Source organism: Gavialis gangeticus, unplaced genomic scaffold (assembly GCF_001723915.1).
Source record: "Gavialis gangeticus isolate Ggan-Ray unplaced genomic scaffold, GavGan_comp1, whole genome shotgun sequence".
Classification (NCBI taxonomy): domain Eukaryota; kingdom Metazoa; phylum Chordata; order Crocodylia; family Gavialidae; genus Gavialis; species Gavialis gangeticus.
In genome coordinates this window covers 17,033,002-17,051,812 of record NW_017729002.1, presented here as the reverse complement: position 1 = coordinate 17,051,812, position 18,811 = coordinate 17,033,002, and the positions used below count along the sequence as shown (strand labels likewise).

General features: G+C 40.3%; 1 protein-coding gene across 1 annotated transcript in view; it reads left to right on the top strand.

The window, feature by feature from the left end:
* CREBBP (CREB binding protein) overlaps positions 1-18,811 on the top strand; it is a 232,906-nt gene that overhangs the window by 151,116 nt on the left and 62,979 nt on the right. Inside the window, exons 10-18 of the mRNA XM_019507551.1 lie at positions 1,430-1,622; positions 1,825-1,878; positions 3,150-3,274; positions 3,936-4,124; positions 5,730-6,149; positions 6,828-7,007; positions 7,238-7,424; positions 13,355-13,473; positions 17,796-18,035. Of these exons, the coding sequence (XP_019363096.1) occupies positions 1,430-1,622; positions 1,825-1,878; positions 3,150-3,274; positions 3,936-4,124; positions 5,730-6,149; positions 6,828-7,007; positions 7,238-7,424; positions 13,355-13,473; positions 17,796-18,035 (1,707 nt within the window). The remainder of the gene's footprint in view (positions 1-1,429; positions 1,623-1,824; positions 1,879-3,149; positions 3,275-3,935; positions 4,125-5,729; positions 6,150-6,827; positions 7,008-7,237; positions 7,425-13,354; positions 13,474-17,795; positions 18,036-18,811) is intronic.

The following is an 18,811-nucleotide window of genomic DNA, read 5'->3' as shown; positions in this document are numbered from 1 at the left end:
GATCCCTGTTAAAGCAAAGCTGCAGTTCTGCTATTTGTGGTGGCTGTTACAGAGCCTGTATTTAAACAGTTCAGTTAAGAGTAGACTTGAGACGGTCCTTAATTCTTTTTGTTAGATAATCCTCCATAAATCAAAAGAACGCAGGCTTTGGAATAAGGCTGCGATTTATGGCATAAAGCAAACCTTTTGTTCTAGCTAAATCATGAGAACCTTTCCATCTTTCCCTGAAACCTAAGCAACTAAAGAATGTTTTTAATTCTGTAGAATAATGGTTCTCAACCTCTGGCCTGTGGAGCTTCCCATGGGACCAGAAATTTGGTGGTGGGAGAGTGGTGACAATGTTAATTACCACAGTTTCTAGAGCTGTGACAGTTGTTGCCACTGCTCTCCTGTTGCCAACTTTCTGGCCCTGTGGGGAGTCCTGTAGAGGCCTGATGACATAGCTGGTGTACAGGGTTGCTTCATGGCCAGATCTGGCATGTGAGCCTGACCTGATACAGCAGATGGCACCTATGAACTGACCCCATGCCCTCGGACCATCTCTGCCCATAGGATCCAGCCCACAGATCAGCCTTGTGTCACTGGCCCATGGGGCTGAAAGGTTGAACACCACTGCTTTAGAAGGATTCAGGGAAACCTGCCTTTCTGCATACTGGACTCGATCATTCTTTACAATAAATACACAAAAAAGACTGTAAATTAAGTAAATCCTAGGTCTGCAGACCCATGATGGCAGCACAGACCATAAAGAACACAGTATCCTCAAGTAGGCATAACATGTTCACCTGTTTGTTCTATACATCTGACAAAATGGATTTTTCCTTGTGCATATGTCCTTAGACATCTGCTCATCTTGGTCACTGTTTCTCACTAGTTGTCTCCCTCCCTTTCAGTAGCAACTGTCTTGTCAGATAAATTGTATGTGGAACAAAGACAGTTTTATTCTTTATATTTCTGAATTGATCTTCTCATGTACACCAAGTTAACAGCTGCTTTCAGAAGTTTGTTCAATAGAATTGTAAAGGTGGGCAGCTTCTCTCAGTGTTGACTCTGGATTGGACGATAAGTGCATTATAGAAACACCTACTCTAGAAGTACCCATCTACTTAGCTATGTCCTACTGGAAACAACTGAATTTTCATATTGTTTTTTCTTCCAGAAACCTTACAGCTGTTCTGTTTGTAAAAATCCACACATGATTTGCAAAGGTCTATCTTTGAAATATAGACTTAGATAGTGAATCATCGTGAGAAACTTTATTTTTTCCAGATTTTTTTAAGTTCACTGTTTCTTAGAATAATAAGTTCCATCTAGTTTATCACAAGAGCTGTAATTGTTCAGATAAACAGCTCTTTATGTGAAAAAAGTGTCAGTTCTGTCTCTTTTTGATAGAGGCAAGAGTTGACTGAATATTATCTCTCATTTATAGGATGAATACTATCACTTATTAGCAGAGAAAATCTATAAGATACAAAAGGAACTAGAAGAGAAACGGAGGTCTCGTTTACATAAACAAGGGATCTTGGGTAACCAGCCAGCCTTACAGACCCCAGGTGCTCAGCCACCAGGTATTCCACAGGTGGCTGCTGCCATGGGCCAGGCACAGCCCGTAAGACCTCCAAGTAAGTACTTGTTCATGAAGATGAATTGGGCCGGGGAAATGGAAAAAGGGTGGGACACCATTTTATAAAATTCATTTAACTTGAGTACTACTTCTGTATGTTGCCAAATTGACAAAAATGTCCCTGTGCTTTTAAATTAGTTCTGACTTTTTTTTTAAAATAGGAGAAACAGTTTTGACCTTTTCTTTTGTTTCCATTACAGATGGACCTATGTCCATGCCAAATGTGCCTATGAGTCGTATGCAGGTGTCTCAAGGTATTTAATTTTCCTTTAAGTCAGTTTTGTTCAAAACATGCATTTTCTGGTTTGCTTTTCTTCTGTGTCTTCCTTTCGGATCTTGTGTATGGATGGGTGGAGTATGTGTATGTTTGTCTGAGAGATGCATGTTTTTTTCCTGTCAGTAGATGCATTCACTATTATACTGTACTAGACTTTATCTTACTGAATCAGGAGTGCTAGCAACATGAGAGGAAGAGAATCTGTTCTTGCTGTCTCTCTTTCCTGTAATTTTTAAATGTACTTAACCATTTTCATCATTTCTCTATCAGCTAACCCTGCTAGCTATAAAGATATTTAATTGGGAACTTCATCATTAACTAATACCCCCTATAAATTCTGGGCAGTTGGTGTAGCCTCCCTCAGCTATTTTTCCCTAAAAATTACTGGTATTTCAGCTTCCCAAAATGTTGTCCAGTTCTTAGCCAAATCTTGATTTAATGTCAGTTTTATGGAATCTGTTTACCTGAAGCTTGTGTTGCAATCATGAGATTGTCCCCATTGGGAGTGCTCTTAACATTTTTTGTTATTTATTTTGGTTAGGGAAGGAAATGGTCTTGCTAGATATCATCAGTAAATATCATTGAGCCTAAAATAAAATTCTGCATCTACCAAAATTGATTGCGTTATTTAGGATGTGTAGTTGAGGGGGATTTTGAAAGAGAGGGGGACATGCTTCTCTGTAATTGCTGGTTATGGTTGTATTAGCATTTGGGGAATGGCTTACCTTCATGTATTCAGGGTGTATTTTTTTCTGTTTACTTTGAGAATTACAGTGAAATAAACAAGAGACCATCCTTATTATGCAAACTTTTTGGTATTTAAGAAACCACTTTAAAGTTTTCCTAGAACTATCATTATAGTACTATTATATTCTTAAACATCACCTCCAGTATTGCCCCCCTAAGGCCAAAACAGATTTTAAGACAAATTTCACTCTTTTGCCCTACTTGGTTTTCCCCTGTCTGTTTCTCCTTGTTTGCTTTCTTTGATTACTGGCAGTTTTGCATTCAGTAACAAAGCCCACTTTTTAATGTGAGAATTAATTTTTACTTTTCTGATAACGTGAGGCAAACCGTGGGTGAAGGGGAGCGTAATTACCCAATCTACTTGCCATCTGTCACTGTTAGGCAATGTCTTTCACCTTAAGCAGTTTCAATTATGATACTGCAGGCTGGTGAGTGTGCTATACATAAATACGTGTGTGGTAATTTTGTTCCTAATGAGTTGTTTTGGGGGTACATTTGCAGGAATGAATCAGTTTAACCCCATGTCCATAGGGAATGTACAGATGCCACAGGCACCTATGGCACCCCGTGCAGCTTCTCCAATGAACCATCCTGTACAAATGAGCAACATGGGTGCTGTTCCAGCGGTTTGTATTTGTATTTGTTACTTTTTAAATGTATTACCTTTGAAATCTTATTGGTTAATTATCTCATAATCAAATACCTCAATTTTTATCATGTATCTTAAGGAAAAACTGAGTTCATGCTATTGTGAATACTACATAATTTATTTAGTTTGCAATTCAAATGAGTGATTTCAGGGAAATTGGCCTTGTTATTCTATCAGATTTTTTTACTGACATTGTTTGTTGTTTCCAGTATTTAATGCTGCCACATATAGATACCAAAAGTATAACACCACACAGTTTTGGGAAGAAACTTAGTGCTTTCAAGTATAGCCATCCAATGTTATTTCCTTTGTTGCCCCATGAAAATTTAGTTTCATTCTTTCAGAAAATGAAAGTAGAAAGAGTTCTAGTATGTTACTTGTCCATGGTTAACTGAGAGACCAGCATAACATTTAGTATTTTAAATATAGCTAGAATATTTCTTCCCCCTGTTTGAAAGTAACTTAGTTGCCTATTAACACCTTGGACAAAATGCTGAGCTTATTTATTGAAAGTTTCTTGGAATTTACTGAGGTCAAAATTTGGCTTGTATTTTTTTAATCTTATGGGTAATTATGTAGAATTCTTTCCTTTATACCTATATACTTTTTTAAATAACTGAAATGTGTTTAATTTTTAGATGGCAATGTCTCCTTCCCGAATGCCTCAACCACAGACCATGATGGGAGCTCATTCCAATAATATGATGGGTCAGGCCCCTACCCAAAACCAGTTTCTGCCTCAAAATCAGTTTCCGGCATCCAGTGGGGCTATGAATGTGAACACTGTAGGCATGGGTCAGTCAACAGCCCAGGCTGGAGTTTCTCAGGTAGAATTCATTTTCTGCAAGATGGGTTATTTGCAATGGGTTATCTTAGTTTAATTTACTCAGTTTTATTTTTTGTATATCCAGTAGTCATTATAATTGTCCAAGTAGCCAATTTATCAGAGACCGTCATTTCATTCATTCTCTCTTGCAGTGTAATTAATGTCTTCTGTGTTCCAAATGTTTCCATGAACATAATCGGTTTAGGTGTATTTGTTAAGGAAAATATTCATCCCCCCCCCCCCCCCCCCTTACATCTCAGTCATGTATATGTTCCTTTTTTTATGTGCAGGCTTCAGAGCTGTTTTAAATTACAGGTGTCAAGAAAGCATATAGCCCAAGAAACCTTTTTAGAATTATTTTGTTTAACCTTGTTGCTGCATCTGAATGGAAAATACTGTTTATCAGTCATATTCTTCTCCAGGTTGTTGCAGAGGTCAGTCAGGCTGCTAATTGTTTAGCAAAAGAAACATTTCTGCGCTTTTTTTAAATCAAAAGGATAAATTTCTACCCTCCAGGAGTCTCTTAAATGAACAATGAGTAGTGCAATGGTATCCCTTCAGAACTGATGGGTTTTAGATGGGTTTTTAAAATCAGCGGTTTTAACCATTTTAAGTTCTAATTGCAGGTGAACATTTTGTTGTTTAGGTTTATTGTGATACACAGATCTTTTATGCAACTTATATATACAGTTCTTATTTCTGCTTTTAAAATTAGCAAGATGTACTCTCCACTTTTCTTCCGTTCACATTGTAGGTCAGGGGTGCCCAATGTGTGGTGTACAGCAAGGGGGCAAGGGAGCACAGCAGCAGTAGATAAGTCAGGAAGTAAAGAATAGAGCAGGATATAGGGCAGGGAGCACAGGCCTGGGAACAGACAGCAGATCGGGCAGGGGAAGGGATCAAACTGGCACTTAAGCAGGGCATGAGGGCATAATTTGGGGATGCATCTGCCAAAAAGTTGGCCCCCAATTTCCTAGGTTGCCTAAGGAATACATTTTTAAATGTGTATGTGCACACATACAAATACAGAACATTTATAATAGTGTTTGACTGAAATGTAGATTCATACATGATATAATTTCTGAAATAGTAAAGTTAGGATAAAAACAGTTACCAGACATTTTGTCGTCTTTTGTGTGTTTCAGTTGTGGCAGATGTAACCACTAAGTCTCAAGTACAGCTTATGGTTTAGGTTTGGGGGTAGCTTTATGACATGTTATATTCTTTGATTTCTAGATGCTGCTCAGCTCAGTACAATTTAAAAAAAGAATGGCTTGCTATTGGCTGTTCTGTCAATGGTGGGAGTTTCATCTGGGTTCTAGTCCTTTTATTCCAGTAAAACAGTATATAAAAGGAGTAGAATGTAATCGGATTTAGGGTTCAGGTTTGAGCAGAAGGCACTGAAAAGCTCTCTGATGTGTTCAGAATCTTTTCATGTGCAACAGCAAGAGTTACTGCAAAAACAAGTTGAGTATAAATGAAGTTACAGATAAGGTGATCTACATTTGGCACTGTTGTACGGTATTTAATGCTCTTAAAGAGAACATGACTAGAATTTTGAGGTAGCATAGATGTATCAAAACTTTTGTGTCTCTTTTTCAAGCAGGGGCAGGTTCCCAGTGCTACCCTTCCTAACTCCGTGAATATGCTAGGACCACAGAGTGGTACGCTGTCGTGTCCACCAGTGACCCAGCCACCTCTACATCAGACTGTGCCTCCTGTATCCACAGCGGCTGGCATGCCGCCTATCCAACACCAAACACCAACTGGAATAACTCCTCCTCAGCCAGCAGCACCTACTCAGCCATCCACACCAGTGTCATCTTCAGGACAAACCCCTACCCCAACACCTGGTTCAGTTCCAAATGCAACACAGACACAAAGCACACCAACAGGACAGACTGCAGCCCAGGCTCAAGTTACACCACAGCCTCAAACCCCAGTACAACCCCCATCTGTGCCAACCCCACAGCCATCTCAGCAACAGCCAATGTCTGTTCAGGCACAACAACCTCCTGGCACTCCAGTGAGTATCAGTTGCTGTTTTTGGCTGAAGTATACAAAACCCCTAAATACTGAATAAGTAATCTTTCCCCTATATAACACTATGCATGTAAATTTTAGTGCCTTTTATAGAGTTGTAACAGTTGCTTGTGTTTTATAGTAGAAGATTAATCGAAATGTATACATAAATATTTTTTAAATAATCTGCAAACATAAAATGCATCCATCTAAATGTTCTTAACAGCAATTTTAATTTGATTTCTATTGTGAAGCGTAAAATGCACAGAATATTTCTACAGCTGTGTGTGGGAGGCTTGTACATAATCTGTCCAAGCTATTTGGCTTTAGTTGGGATCATTAGTTTTTTACCTTCATGATCATTGTATTTGCACTGAGATATTAAAAATGGGGACAAAGTGTGTGTAGTTAAGTTGTGTGTACTGTTCCCAGTACACCTGCTTTGTTAACTGTATATGCTGCTGCATCAGATGAGATTCCTCTTTGTTCCCTTCTGTATAAGCAGATCCTTGTGGTGTTGATCTAATTATTTAGATCTTGATTTTAGTGAGTTCCCAGATTCAGGTTTTGTACCGCCTTTTTATATATAATTTTGTGCTATCCCTCTTGCAAGGAAAAAATACTTCCATTTTTTTCAGTGTATTTATTGATTTTTTTTTTTAAATACCTTTCTTTATATTAGCTCTCCCAGGCAGCAGCTAGTGTTGATAACAGGGTGCCCACCCCAGCCTCAGTTGCTAGTACTGATACCAACTCCCAGCAACTGGGACCTGATACATCGATGTTAGAAAGTAAACCAGAGGTTAAAAAAGAAGAAACTGAGCCAGAACCCAGTGAAACACAAGTGGAACCCAAGACTGAGGTAAGTGAAATTACTTCACAATTTAATTAAAGTAATAATATGCAAGAGCCTAAAATAAGTTACGTAAATGTGAGCTAAGCTGACAAAAAGGTTGGTTAAAAGAGAGTATGTTTTTGTCTTTTTTTCTATGAAAAGCCCTAATTGGCTGGTGCTGTTGCGACACCCTAAGCTTATAGAACTCATTGTTTGAAGCAGTATAGATGAAATTTCATCTAGTTTCCTTTCTTAAGATGGAGGAGGATTTACAAGGATCTTCACAAATGAAAGAAGAGATGGAAGGGACAGAGCCAAAGCAGGAGCCAATGGAGATTGAAGAAAAGAAACCTGAAATAAAAGTAGAACCTAAAGAGGAAGATGAGAATGGCACAAATGGCAATACTTCACAATCAACATCCCCATCACAGCCCCGTAGAAAAAGTATGTATGTAGACTGCCATAACTGTCCTGTAAATTTGGGGAGGGGAGGCTTTGTGTAGTTGTTGATGTAGTGCTACGACTTTCAAAGTGTGCTAGTCAAAACTTTTTCCTGGAGAATGTCAATACCACTCGTGTTCCAAATTAATCTGCAGTGCTAAGTGTTCTGAATATGGCTTGTTTGAACCTATATGATTAGTTCCTGTATTCCTTCCCTGACCCTCCCCACACTCACTTTTCTTTAAGGAAACAAGGCAGCATTGCACATTTGGGAGCTTGTTCCCGTTAAATTCTTTCAACAAATTTCTTGCATGCAAACATGTGATTAAGAAATAATCACCATTTCTAGTGAGAGCTGTTTTCATTTGCTCCTAGTTTCCCCTATTTTCTTGTTTTTTACACTTTAAATTTTCTTTTCTTGATAAAATTTTGCCCACCAACAGACATGAAAAAATTGGTGCAAGTTGTTTGAAAAATGGTATTATGTAATTACGGACCATATCATACTGTGTATGCATTCTGGACAATTATGGTTGCAGGTACCATCATCTTATATTTGGCATTTCTTAATTTTTATTGATTTATTTAATCTCCTTTTTATATTGAATTGTTAAACTAACTAGTATGCGAAAATCAGTCATGTATACAATGGTGTTAAAATATCTTAACACCACTTATTTTAATACGTATTGCTGAAATCTCTTCATTAGATGCAGCAGTTTGTCTGAGACTTTCTCCTCTGCAGTCTTATGCAAAAGGCATGCTCTGTATGAAACTGGAATACAGCAAAGTCAGCTCCCAATGGGAAGAATTTTATGCTTTCTTTGCATGGGATGTCCTGATAGCTGAAGTAATTCTTTTGATCTTACACTTAGTGATATCTAAATATGAATTATAGCATAAACATCTCATTAACAGGAGACTGAAGCTCATAATGATGTTTTAATCTAAATATATAAGCCCTTTTTTTTTCCTCAGAGTAAATACCTCCCATATCTGGCTATACAGGATGCACTATTAATCTATTTATACACTTATCCTGATATGCTAACTAGCCTGTACCAGACTCATTCGTGCAATTTTAAGTGGATTATATTGTAATCTGACCGAGTGGTGAAAGGTCATTACTGCCTTCTAATTGTTTATTACTGCTGTAGTGATTTGGACTTGAAGCAGGACTTGGGTATAAATTGCAGAAGTAGGACTTCCCTTGGTCATTTTTTAAACTGTTTTAGTTCTTTGGCCTCCATGGAGGATTACAGATTCTCTGTTGACTTGCTTTCCTTCCTTTACAGAATGACAAGGGATTTTTTCATTTAGCAACTTAAAACTTTCAAATTTCTAGCTTTTCTTGCCTGTTTTGTGAGCAGTCCTTGGGGGGTGCCATTTCTGGGTCCAGGCTACCACACCTTCCTTGAAGAAACTCCAAACTAGCCAAGAAGCCATTTAAGAAAAATAACAGTAAATGTCTCCCTTGCCCTTCTTCAGACACTATGGGGAAGAGACAGATATCATTGTTATCAGCTAAGCTTTTTCCTATCACTTTTCCTCCCCTCGCTTCTTTCAAGAAGAGAAACATTTTGGAGTGCTTGTTAATTAGGGCTTGCTAATTTGCCACTGCCATCCCACCTTACAGAATCTTTGGTAGGTGGCCAGTTTCTTCAGGTGTTTCAAAGGACCACCAAACCTTACACTGGTATCTTCCGTATGTTACAGGATCCCCTACTGAAAAGAGTACAAGAAAAAAGAGAACCAAATCCAAGCATATTGTCTTTTTGTAGGTCTAAAATGCTGCTCTTGTCTTTTCTAAGTACTTTCTTTTTGGTGAGTTCAGCTGAATTCCCCTTGAGCGTTTTTAAATATACAACAAGATGTTGTCACTTAATTGATAATGGAGTATACTGATTCAGGCAAAGAACTATGTATCCAAGACAAAATAAGGCAAGTAATGGTTGTGTGCTAGTTCCTTGTGACTTATATCCACAAGAACACATTCCTTCCCAAGGAACACACACAATATTTGTTTGCAAAAGGGAGAAACCCAAAACAGAGGTGTCTAACCAGCATGGAAGAAACAAAAATTCTATGACCATCAGCACTAAAGTCTGTGCTGCTTTACCTTTTACTTGTTTTCAGGTGGAAGACAAGTTAGTTGTACCCTAGAAACCAATTCAGAGACCCATAAGCTTTCATAAGCAAGAGCCTTGCAACTCACAAAATGCAATGAGCAGTACAGTTAAGTTACAAGTGGGCAGCTCTTCTGAAGACCTTCCCCAGGCTGCTATCCAATCCTGCTGGCTCCTATGAGCTCTGGCCCTTCTGGGCTTACTCACAGTTCCCTTGCCACTTTCTGGTACTGCTTCTCAGCTTCATGCACAGGGAACTCCTTCAGTTAGCACAGTCAGTCTCTAGTTCCCAACAGTGCTTTGTTCTGCTCCCACCAGAGAGCTCCTTCCTCCAGCTCTGCCTGGGTCAGACTGCCCCTTCTGTCTTTGGTGCAGGGCTTATTATATAGCCCACAGCCTGCCTCTTCCTGCTTCTCAGGAGCTTGGCTTAAAGGTGCAGCCTTCAATTTCTCACTCAGTGACAAGGCAGGGTCCCCTGTTACACATTTATGTAAGGCAGGTGCAGCAGGCAAGTACAGTTTTGGCTGAGATAATGGAGCATACATTACTAGATTTAAACCCTTAATAGCTTCCAGATGTTCTGAAAGGCGGAAACTTTTCTTGTACAGGTTTCCCTTCATTTATGCAGGTTCTGTATATGTAAATTCACTTTTATGCAATGAGCATTTTTAGACCCATAATTCATTATATGCGAGGTAAATTTGCTCTTATGCGATTAGCATAGGCGCCCCCCATGCCCTGTCCAAGCAGGCAAGTCTATGGGGGGAGGAGAAAGGGCTGTGGGGTTGGGGCCCCACTTACCCCAGCCCCTGCTGTAGCAGACCTGGGAGCAGCTGGTGCCAGTTGCCTGCAGTCGCTAGGCTGCACCAAGTTCCACCTTGTCCCCCTGCACCTGGGCTCCACCTGACCCCACTCACCCCAGCTCCTGGGCTGCGCCATGCTGTGGTGCAGGCAGCTGGTGTCGGCTGCTCCCAGGGCCACTGCAACAGGGGTTGGGGTGAGTGTGAACAAGCAGAGCCCTGGGCAGCACGTCACAGCGCAGCTTGTCCACACTCACCCCAGACCCTGGTACAGTGGCCCCAGGAGTGGCCGGCAGCAGCCTGCTGTCATCCCATGCACAGATCTGGGGGATACATGCCCCCAGGAAGAGCCCAGCACAGCCCTGCAGCCCTGCCAGGGGGCACAGAGCAGCAAGAGGCACCTGCCGACAGTTCCCTCTGTGCCAGCTGCTCCCAGGGCCGCTGCAGCAGGGGCTGAGGTGAGTGCAGATAAGCTGCGCCATGCCCCCCGGGGCTCTGCTTGTTCCCACTCACCCCAGCCCCTGCTGCAGCAAGAGCTGTACCCCCACCACCCCACACCCACTGCCAGTTCCCTCTGCTGTGCTCCCTTGTGCATCCCTGGGAGTGGCACCCCTCTCCCTGCACCTTCCCTAGTCCCAGCCTCCCTCACGGCCATGGGAACCTATCCCTATTTGTTACATTATAAAGTGGGCTTACTTTATGTACGTTCTCCGGGAATGCGTGTACCACATAAATTGAAGGAAACCTGTAAATTGTTACAGTTGTCAGAGAAGAAATTTGTTTATAATGTAACCAGGTAAGGACTACAAAAACAAAGGAGTTCCTAAAATCTAGGGTTCACTTATCCTGAACCGAGCTTCTCAGTTAAATCTTGCATGCTCTGAAGTTCAAAGAAGCTGAAGGAAAGGCACAGAAGAGCTCTTGTGGCCAAGCTTGGGAGACAGCATTTGGGGATAGCCTGTCTCCCTATGTCCTTACATCTGGAAAAGGGTAGCATGCTTTTGGCATTCTCTATCATTATAGACATCCAGTTGTTATTCCATGAAGTCCAGAATGACACCGTGGAATAGGTTCTCTCATTAGTAGAACCCCTTCCCCCGTCTTTGGTGTCCAGTAATTCTTCTTTCTTTTTCCCCACCCCAAGCAATCACATGCTCAAGATTCCACTTCACCATAAAATATTCTGATATTGGTGCATTCCATTAGTATTATATTGGCAGTAATCAAGAAATGTTGCTCCATTCTGCTGTTAGAAATGTATTCCAATCCTTAAGAAGGCAATCTACCAAATTACAATATTTGCATTTGTGTTACTTCTTGTGGTTGTGCCCAAAGGCTTAAGCCATTGTACAAAAATGCAGAATAACAGTCTTTGTCACAAAGTTTGAAGTCTGTTATGCCTGAATTATAAAGGAAACTACAGTCTACGATGCAGAGCTAAAAATGTAAAGCCAAATTCTCAATTCTTTATAACAGTGGTCTCCAAACTTTTTTGATCATGCACCCCATCAGTAAAAAATTTTTGAGCACACACCCCCAATATATGTATATGTATTTATTTATAAATTATATACATGTACTGCTGTACTAATATATTATGTACATTATAAAACATACACAAAAAATAGAAATTAAAAAAGGATGAGATAAAAATTAATATAAATAGAAGTTCTAACATTTTCTTCCTGCACCCCAATGGGTCGTCTTGCGCACCCCACTTTGGAGACCACTGCTCTGTAAGAGAGTGATCCCATTTTTCAGCCCCATTTTTGTGTGTAATCATATACATCAGTGTAAAGATGCTAACAAGTACAAAATCAGAATGGTAATGTATTGAACAGTTGTGTGCAAAATTACCAAATAAAGTGCAAGTGAACAAAGAATTGGGTATCTTTCCTTTTTTTGGTTTGAAAGTCAACCTCAGTACAGGCATACTTCAGTAATATGCAGTGTGCTGATTGTGGACAAAGAGTCTAATTCCTACTCTTCCCACCTGTTGTTAAATTTATGAGGAGCGAAAACAGTTAGCATGAGTAAGGAGATTATGCAGAGTAATCCTTTTGAGATTCCATATTGATTTGAATGCCTTAACAAAACTTTGTATTTAATCTCTGAACTGAAAGTCTGGCCTCAGCTGCGCAGGTCTCTAAATGAGCTGTTTTGTCCATTCACTTTTACCTTTTTCACTGTGTTCAGGAAATAGTCCTCTCTTTTTTGTCAAAACTGTTTCCCCAAAGGAAACAGTACGATATGCCTGGGATATACAAAAAGCTCCCCTAATTAACTTTGCAGAAAAATACTGCCTTGTTTTCCCGTCTGTGGGAGAGAGAGAAATGTAAAGTCAGACTTACACTTTCATGTCCAATGGCTGAAACTGTGGGTTGTGTATAAATCTGGGAGTATTAACATTCCAAATCATTTATAGCCCATCAGACTAGGACTTCCATGTTGTGTCCAGAAAACTCCTGTAACACTTATTATAATAAAAACATGTCTTAAGCATACAGTTCTCTGTGGATCATTGGTCATTGCCTGCAGCTTTCCTTGTTCTAAAAAGTTCTGTAAAGGGTAAGACAGTTATATATGATAAAGAGGAAGAAAGAATTGCATTTAGATTATTTTTCTCTTTGGGGGGAAAAAAACCTTATTGTTCATCATTTTATCCCTTCACAGGGTAAGATTATAAGTTTCTGTTCATAAAACCAATATATTTATTAGATTTTATATTTACACGTAATACATCTGACACAGTTTCAGGAAAGAGAAGATGGGAGTAAATGTGACAATATGCAGAGCAGAACAAAGCGTTCACATTAACATTAATGAACCTAGTTGTTCAGAGACAAAAAAACTGGTAACCACTACTATCCTAGTGTGTGTGTGATTTTACACGCACGCACGCACACACACAGACACACACACACCCAGAATAGTTTTAATATCTGAGGTGATTTCTTTTGTGTAACAGTGTCTGTGTATTTTTTTTCCTTCTTTTCCCCACCACAAGTCTTCAAACCTGAGGAGCTGCGCCAGGCTCTCATGCCTACCCTTGAAGCGTTGTACAGGCAGGACCCTGAGTCCCTACCTTTCAGACAGCCTGTGGACCCCCAACTCCTAGGAATTCCAGTGAGTTAGAATGACAGATGTTTTTGTAGCATGTACAGCAAGATATGCAAAATCCTACATTTATTTGGGCTAGTTTGTTTTACTTCACATTTTTGTGCTTGTTTCTTCAGCATAATGCTTCTGGGTTCCTCTTCTTTGCACATTTTAAAACTTTCTCACTTTCAGTTGTAACTGAACCAGAATGTAGTACAGGTTTCCCTCGCTCTGTGTCCATTCGTTCTTATGCAGTGACCCTTTTTTATACCAAAAATTCATTATATACAAGGTAAATTCACTCTTGAGTGAATCAGTGATCAGTGGGATGGAAGCACACAGTCAGCTGCTTTGTGCGGTGCATTGTGGGAGTGACACGCACCAAAATATATTCTCCTGTGTGGATCTGTGCTCCTTGCTCATCTGCGATGTGCCTCTGTAGTTGCCATCCCCATTTTGGTAACATTCACCACTACCTTGTGCTTGCGTGTACTGTCTGCTGTTGGTGAGTACCAAAATTGTTTTGTAAAAGTGGTAGAAGTGGGTCTGGGGGTTAGTACAGTCAAAGTCTTGGAACGTATCCCTATTTGTTACATTGTAAAGTGGGTTCCCCTTATGTGAATTCAAGTGATGCACTGTTTTCCAGGAATGCATGTACAGCATAAAGTGAGGGAAACCTGTATGGGTTGCTTCTTTATTGAAGACTTGGTTTCCATTTTAAAACACTTTTTTCCCTTAAAGATTTTTGTTATCATTTATTGTTCTTGGTATTATTTTGTATTGGCTACTGACTGGACCTCCAGTCAAAATCTAGGGCCTTATTGTTTTGGGGACTTTCCACAACAGAAAACAAAATATATTACAAACCTAGGTGTTAAGTGGTGAGGCAATGGATATATAGAGTCAGAATGAGAGTATAAGGATATAAAAAAACAGTACTGGTCAGCATGGTAGGTAGTGATGTTGGCACATCCATGTCTAACTGTTGAGGTTGTTTTTTTTTAAGGCCTCTTGGCAAAGAAGAATTTTAAGGAGAATAATGTGGTAGCTTTGATCTTTTGGAAGCCCTTCCCAAACAAGAAAGAACAATATATAATAATACAGAATAAAAGTTCTCCTTTTCAAAGTTTAAATATGCAGGGAGCATTGGTTCCATTTCAGTAGGAATGAGAATTGAAAGGTAGTTTGGGGATAGATTACAAAGGGCTTTGAAAATGAGAACAAGCAGCTTATTTTCGAGGCAATACAGTTGAGATGAAAGATGATTAGAGACTGGACCAAGAGTTTCTAGCAGTATGTAAATGGCTAAACCTTAATGTAAATATGATAAAGAATTGGCAAGACTTAGGCTTAACATGAATGTGAGTATCTACTGAGGTCAGAATCAAAGATAGTAACTAAATTAAAAGAGTAAGTGACAGGCAGGATGTTTGTTTACACAGTGAGTGAGAAAGGGGATAGGAGTGAGAACTTGACAGGGTAGATTCAGAACTTTGTTTTAACCATGTTGAATTTGAACTACATATGGGTAGACAGCCATACGTTGTCAGAGAGAAAGACAAAGGTTTTGTTTGAATAGAAGGAGACACTTAAAAATTAAGAAATCGACCTGTAAGATGCTGGCATAGAGGTGTGGTGGTTGAATATGGGACTAAAATTGACATAGAGGGAAAATAGATAGAAGTCAAGAACAAATTCCTGTGGAACCCAACTAAATGAGAGAAATAATAAACAAGAAGCCCCCAGAAATCCACAGAAAAACCATTAGAGAGGTGGGAAAGCAAGGAGAGGACAGTGCCATGGAAACGAAGGAAAGGCCATATTTCAAGAACACCACTGTTTGGTGTGTCATCAGGCATATCAGGGACATTGAAATACCTTTAGATTTTATTCTAAAGCAGTGGTGCTTAACCTTTAGGCCCTGCAGGCGAAATTAGTGGTACTGTGCTACCCCCATCTAGACCTGCGTGCTGAGATTGGGCCCTACAGTCCAGGATTTGTCTTTGTGCCACCCTGCACACCCCGTGTAGTGCACAGGGCTATACTGTCCAGGCTATAGAGCTCCCTATGAGTCCAGAGTTTTAGCAGCAAGGGAACAGCCACTGCTCCCCCACCACCAAATCTTCAGGTCTGTGGGGAGCGCCATGGACTAGATGACAATGCTCCAGGGGTTGAATCTAGCCCATGGGCTGGGGGTTGAACACCCCTGCTCTAAGGAGATCAGAGACTTTGAGAGTAGTTTCAGTTGAGTGAAAGTGGCACAAGCAGGGCTGGAGCATCTCTAGGGTGGAATAGAAAGGGATGAACTCCAAATTACAGTTGTAGACAGCATATTCCATGTCCATGAAGATGAGAGATGTAGCAGTAATTCTAGGGGCCAGTGGGACATGGGTAAGTCGAGATAGGAGAGACTAAAGCATGCTTTTCATGAGGGGAAAGCCAGAAAGAGTTAAAGATAAGGAGGGAATAAGTGGGCAATGTGGAGGAAATCATAAGGTTGAATGAGGTCACTGTGTAGGTAGATGGGGTTTAAAAAAAACAAATTTAAGTTTCTGAAATGGGAGAGGGAAGGAAAGGGGGAAGGCAAGCTCTGAGAAGGAGGAAAGGTCAACTTTCTCTTGAAAGGAATTGGTTAAGGTCCTGTGTAGAGAGAAAGGTAGATGCAGGAAAGAGCACATTTGAAGGGGTGAGTCAAAGGTGACTGGAACTGTAGTTGCTGCATTCAGTTAGGTTGGGAAGGAGGTCAGGAAAATGACAGAAATCAAGGAAGAGAGAATACGCTTGTGGTGAGGATGTCACCCTGTTCATAGGATTTCTGCCTGAGATGTTCCATGGAGTTGAGTACAGGAGCACGATAAGGAAATGTTGGGGATGATGCTGGGTCTAAGAAGGAAGAAGGCAAGCAGAGTGAATAGAACTTGTAGAGAGGATCAAGTGTGTATGGCTTAGAAAATAGGATCAACAACTAAAGGGAAGGGAGAGCAGGAAGGGAGAGGGTTGAGAGCTTGCAAGTCTCCAATGTTAGATGACTGGAAACCAGGTAAAGACCAAGTTGGGTTGGACTAAAAGAGACCAGATGGTTGGTGGAATACTTAGTAACAGAGAAGTGGAAAATAGTGCCTAATAAAATAAAGACCGTGTTGAAATGGTAGCCTTTTTGGTGAGTGGGAGAACTGAACAGTAGGGCTGTGCGAAATTTTGCCAGCTGTTTTGTTTCAACACTGTTTCGACCAATTTCAAAGTTGAAACAGCAAAATTGAAACAAAACAAAGGCCGTCGAAATAACCTTGAGACGACAAAACGAGACTGGTTGACCGTAGGCTGGGGATGGGAAGTCAGTCCTGCTGGGCTACTTTCCCGTCCCCGCGCTAGATCGCTCTGGAGGTGGTGAGGCAGCCCAGCCCCACCACCCCTGACGCAATCTAGCGCAGAGGACAGGGAAGCAGCCTAGCTGGGCTGACTTCCCATCCCCAGCGCAACTGGAAACAGACTTTGTTTCAACGGAACAGAACAGCTGTTTGCACGCCAAATGAAATTTGAGACAAAACACTGTTCCATCAAACTATCGAAACGGAACGGTGCCGTTTCGCACAGCCCTACTGAACAGGTCTGCAGTTTGAATGAAGAGGTGAGGGCAAGCAGATGTGTAGCTACAGGTGGTTGATGGGTCATCACCATGGAGATCCAAGTCACTGAAGATGAGTGTAGGAAATTGAGAGGAATGGAAGAAAACCAGGAGTCGAAATCAGAAAGGAATACTGTTTAGAAGAATGTAGTTCCTAGTAGTTCAAGACCCTCATAAAGCTAATGGCTTTATGATATGTTTGTCTAGATCTTTATAATTTTGGTTTTCTAAACACTTTCTTTGATGTGTTTTTAAGAATTTGTGTAATTTAAGCAAAAACAGACTTTCTGGACTTGTTTTACACTGTTGAACTCTTTGAAGCATCTCCTTTGAAAACCAACTTTTAAAGATAAGATCACCATGAAACTTTTACCTTTAACCTCAAGGCACTTTTGCCCCTTTCAGATTTTCCTCGGGGATGTCAAATGGGGATGTTAAATCATTTAGCCAAGTCCCAAAGACTTAAAGTGAGAGTTAAGTTATCTTTGCATTATTTTAAATGATACCCAAATACCCATATTTGGGTGCAGTGTACTCTTATGCCAAGAGTTGCCCTGTACAAGGGTAAACCCCACTTAAGTGTTCAGAGCAAACCCCACTCAGACCATATTTTTATGGTTATGCATAAATTTCTGTTTGCTCACATTCAAAATTCTGTGAACCAGAATGTTGCTGTAAATCTAATAGCTTTTTTAAAATGATTTTTTATTCATTTATTTTGAAGGATTACTTTGACATTGTGAAGAATCCCATGGACCTTTCTACTATTAAACGTAAATTGGATACTGGGCAGTACCAAGAGCCCTGGCAGTACGTGGATGATGTCTGGCTTATGTTTAACAATGCCTGGCTTTATAATCGCAAGACTTCCAGGGTTTACAAATTTTGCACTAAACTTGCAGAGGTCTTTGAACAAGAAATTGACCCAGTTATGCAGTCGCTTGGATACTGTTGTGGACGAAAGGTATATATTTCAGGTTTCATTGCAGGAAAGGCTATTTAATTTGACTAAACAAAAAGTGTCCTTCTAGACTTTATTAGGATAAGTTAAATTCCTGGTTGCAATAGCTAAAATTTTGACTTTCACAAGAGCACAGTAGGAAATTGGAGAATCACCAAAGATTGCTAGTCAGATTTTTATCACTGATGATATTTTAAACTTAAAGGTTACTGAAATGTCATGCTATTTTACTGAATCACTATATCTTCCAATTTGTAATATAGATACAGGGCTGGATCCCCAGCTAGTGTCAGTCAGCATGGCTGCATTTGAAATCAAGGGATCTATACCAGTGGAGGGTCTGTCTGTATCCAGCTAAATTTGTATCAGTGTGGAGAGGTAGTTAGCCATGTTAGTCTGAAGCCAGGCAGAAGGCAGGGTCGTGATTACAGCATACTTGATATCAGATTCATTCTGTTGTCATTTCTGGGCATATCTATACCATGTCAAGTGTTGCTGGGGAAGGTTACTCTCAAAACATGCCCCACCCACTCTACCACTCCATGCTTGCCAAGTATCAAAAAAATTATGTTGTTAGTTTTTTGGCATATGTCAGGATAAGTGCTGCACCACTCTGTCTCAAGAGTGCTAATAAAAGTAACATTGAATATGCCCAGCCAATCTTCAACAGTAGCTATTCATTTTTTGGCATGCAGCATGAGCATACAGAGAGGAAGTAGAAAAGGAGTGTTTTCATGGCAACACTCCCTAGCTGTGTTCAGACGCGCCATCGTTAATAC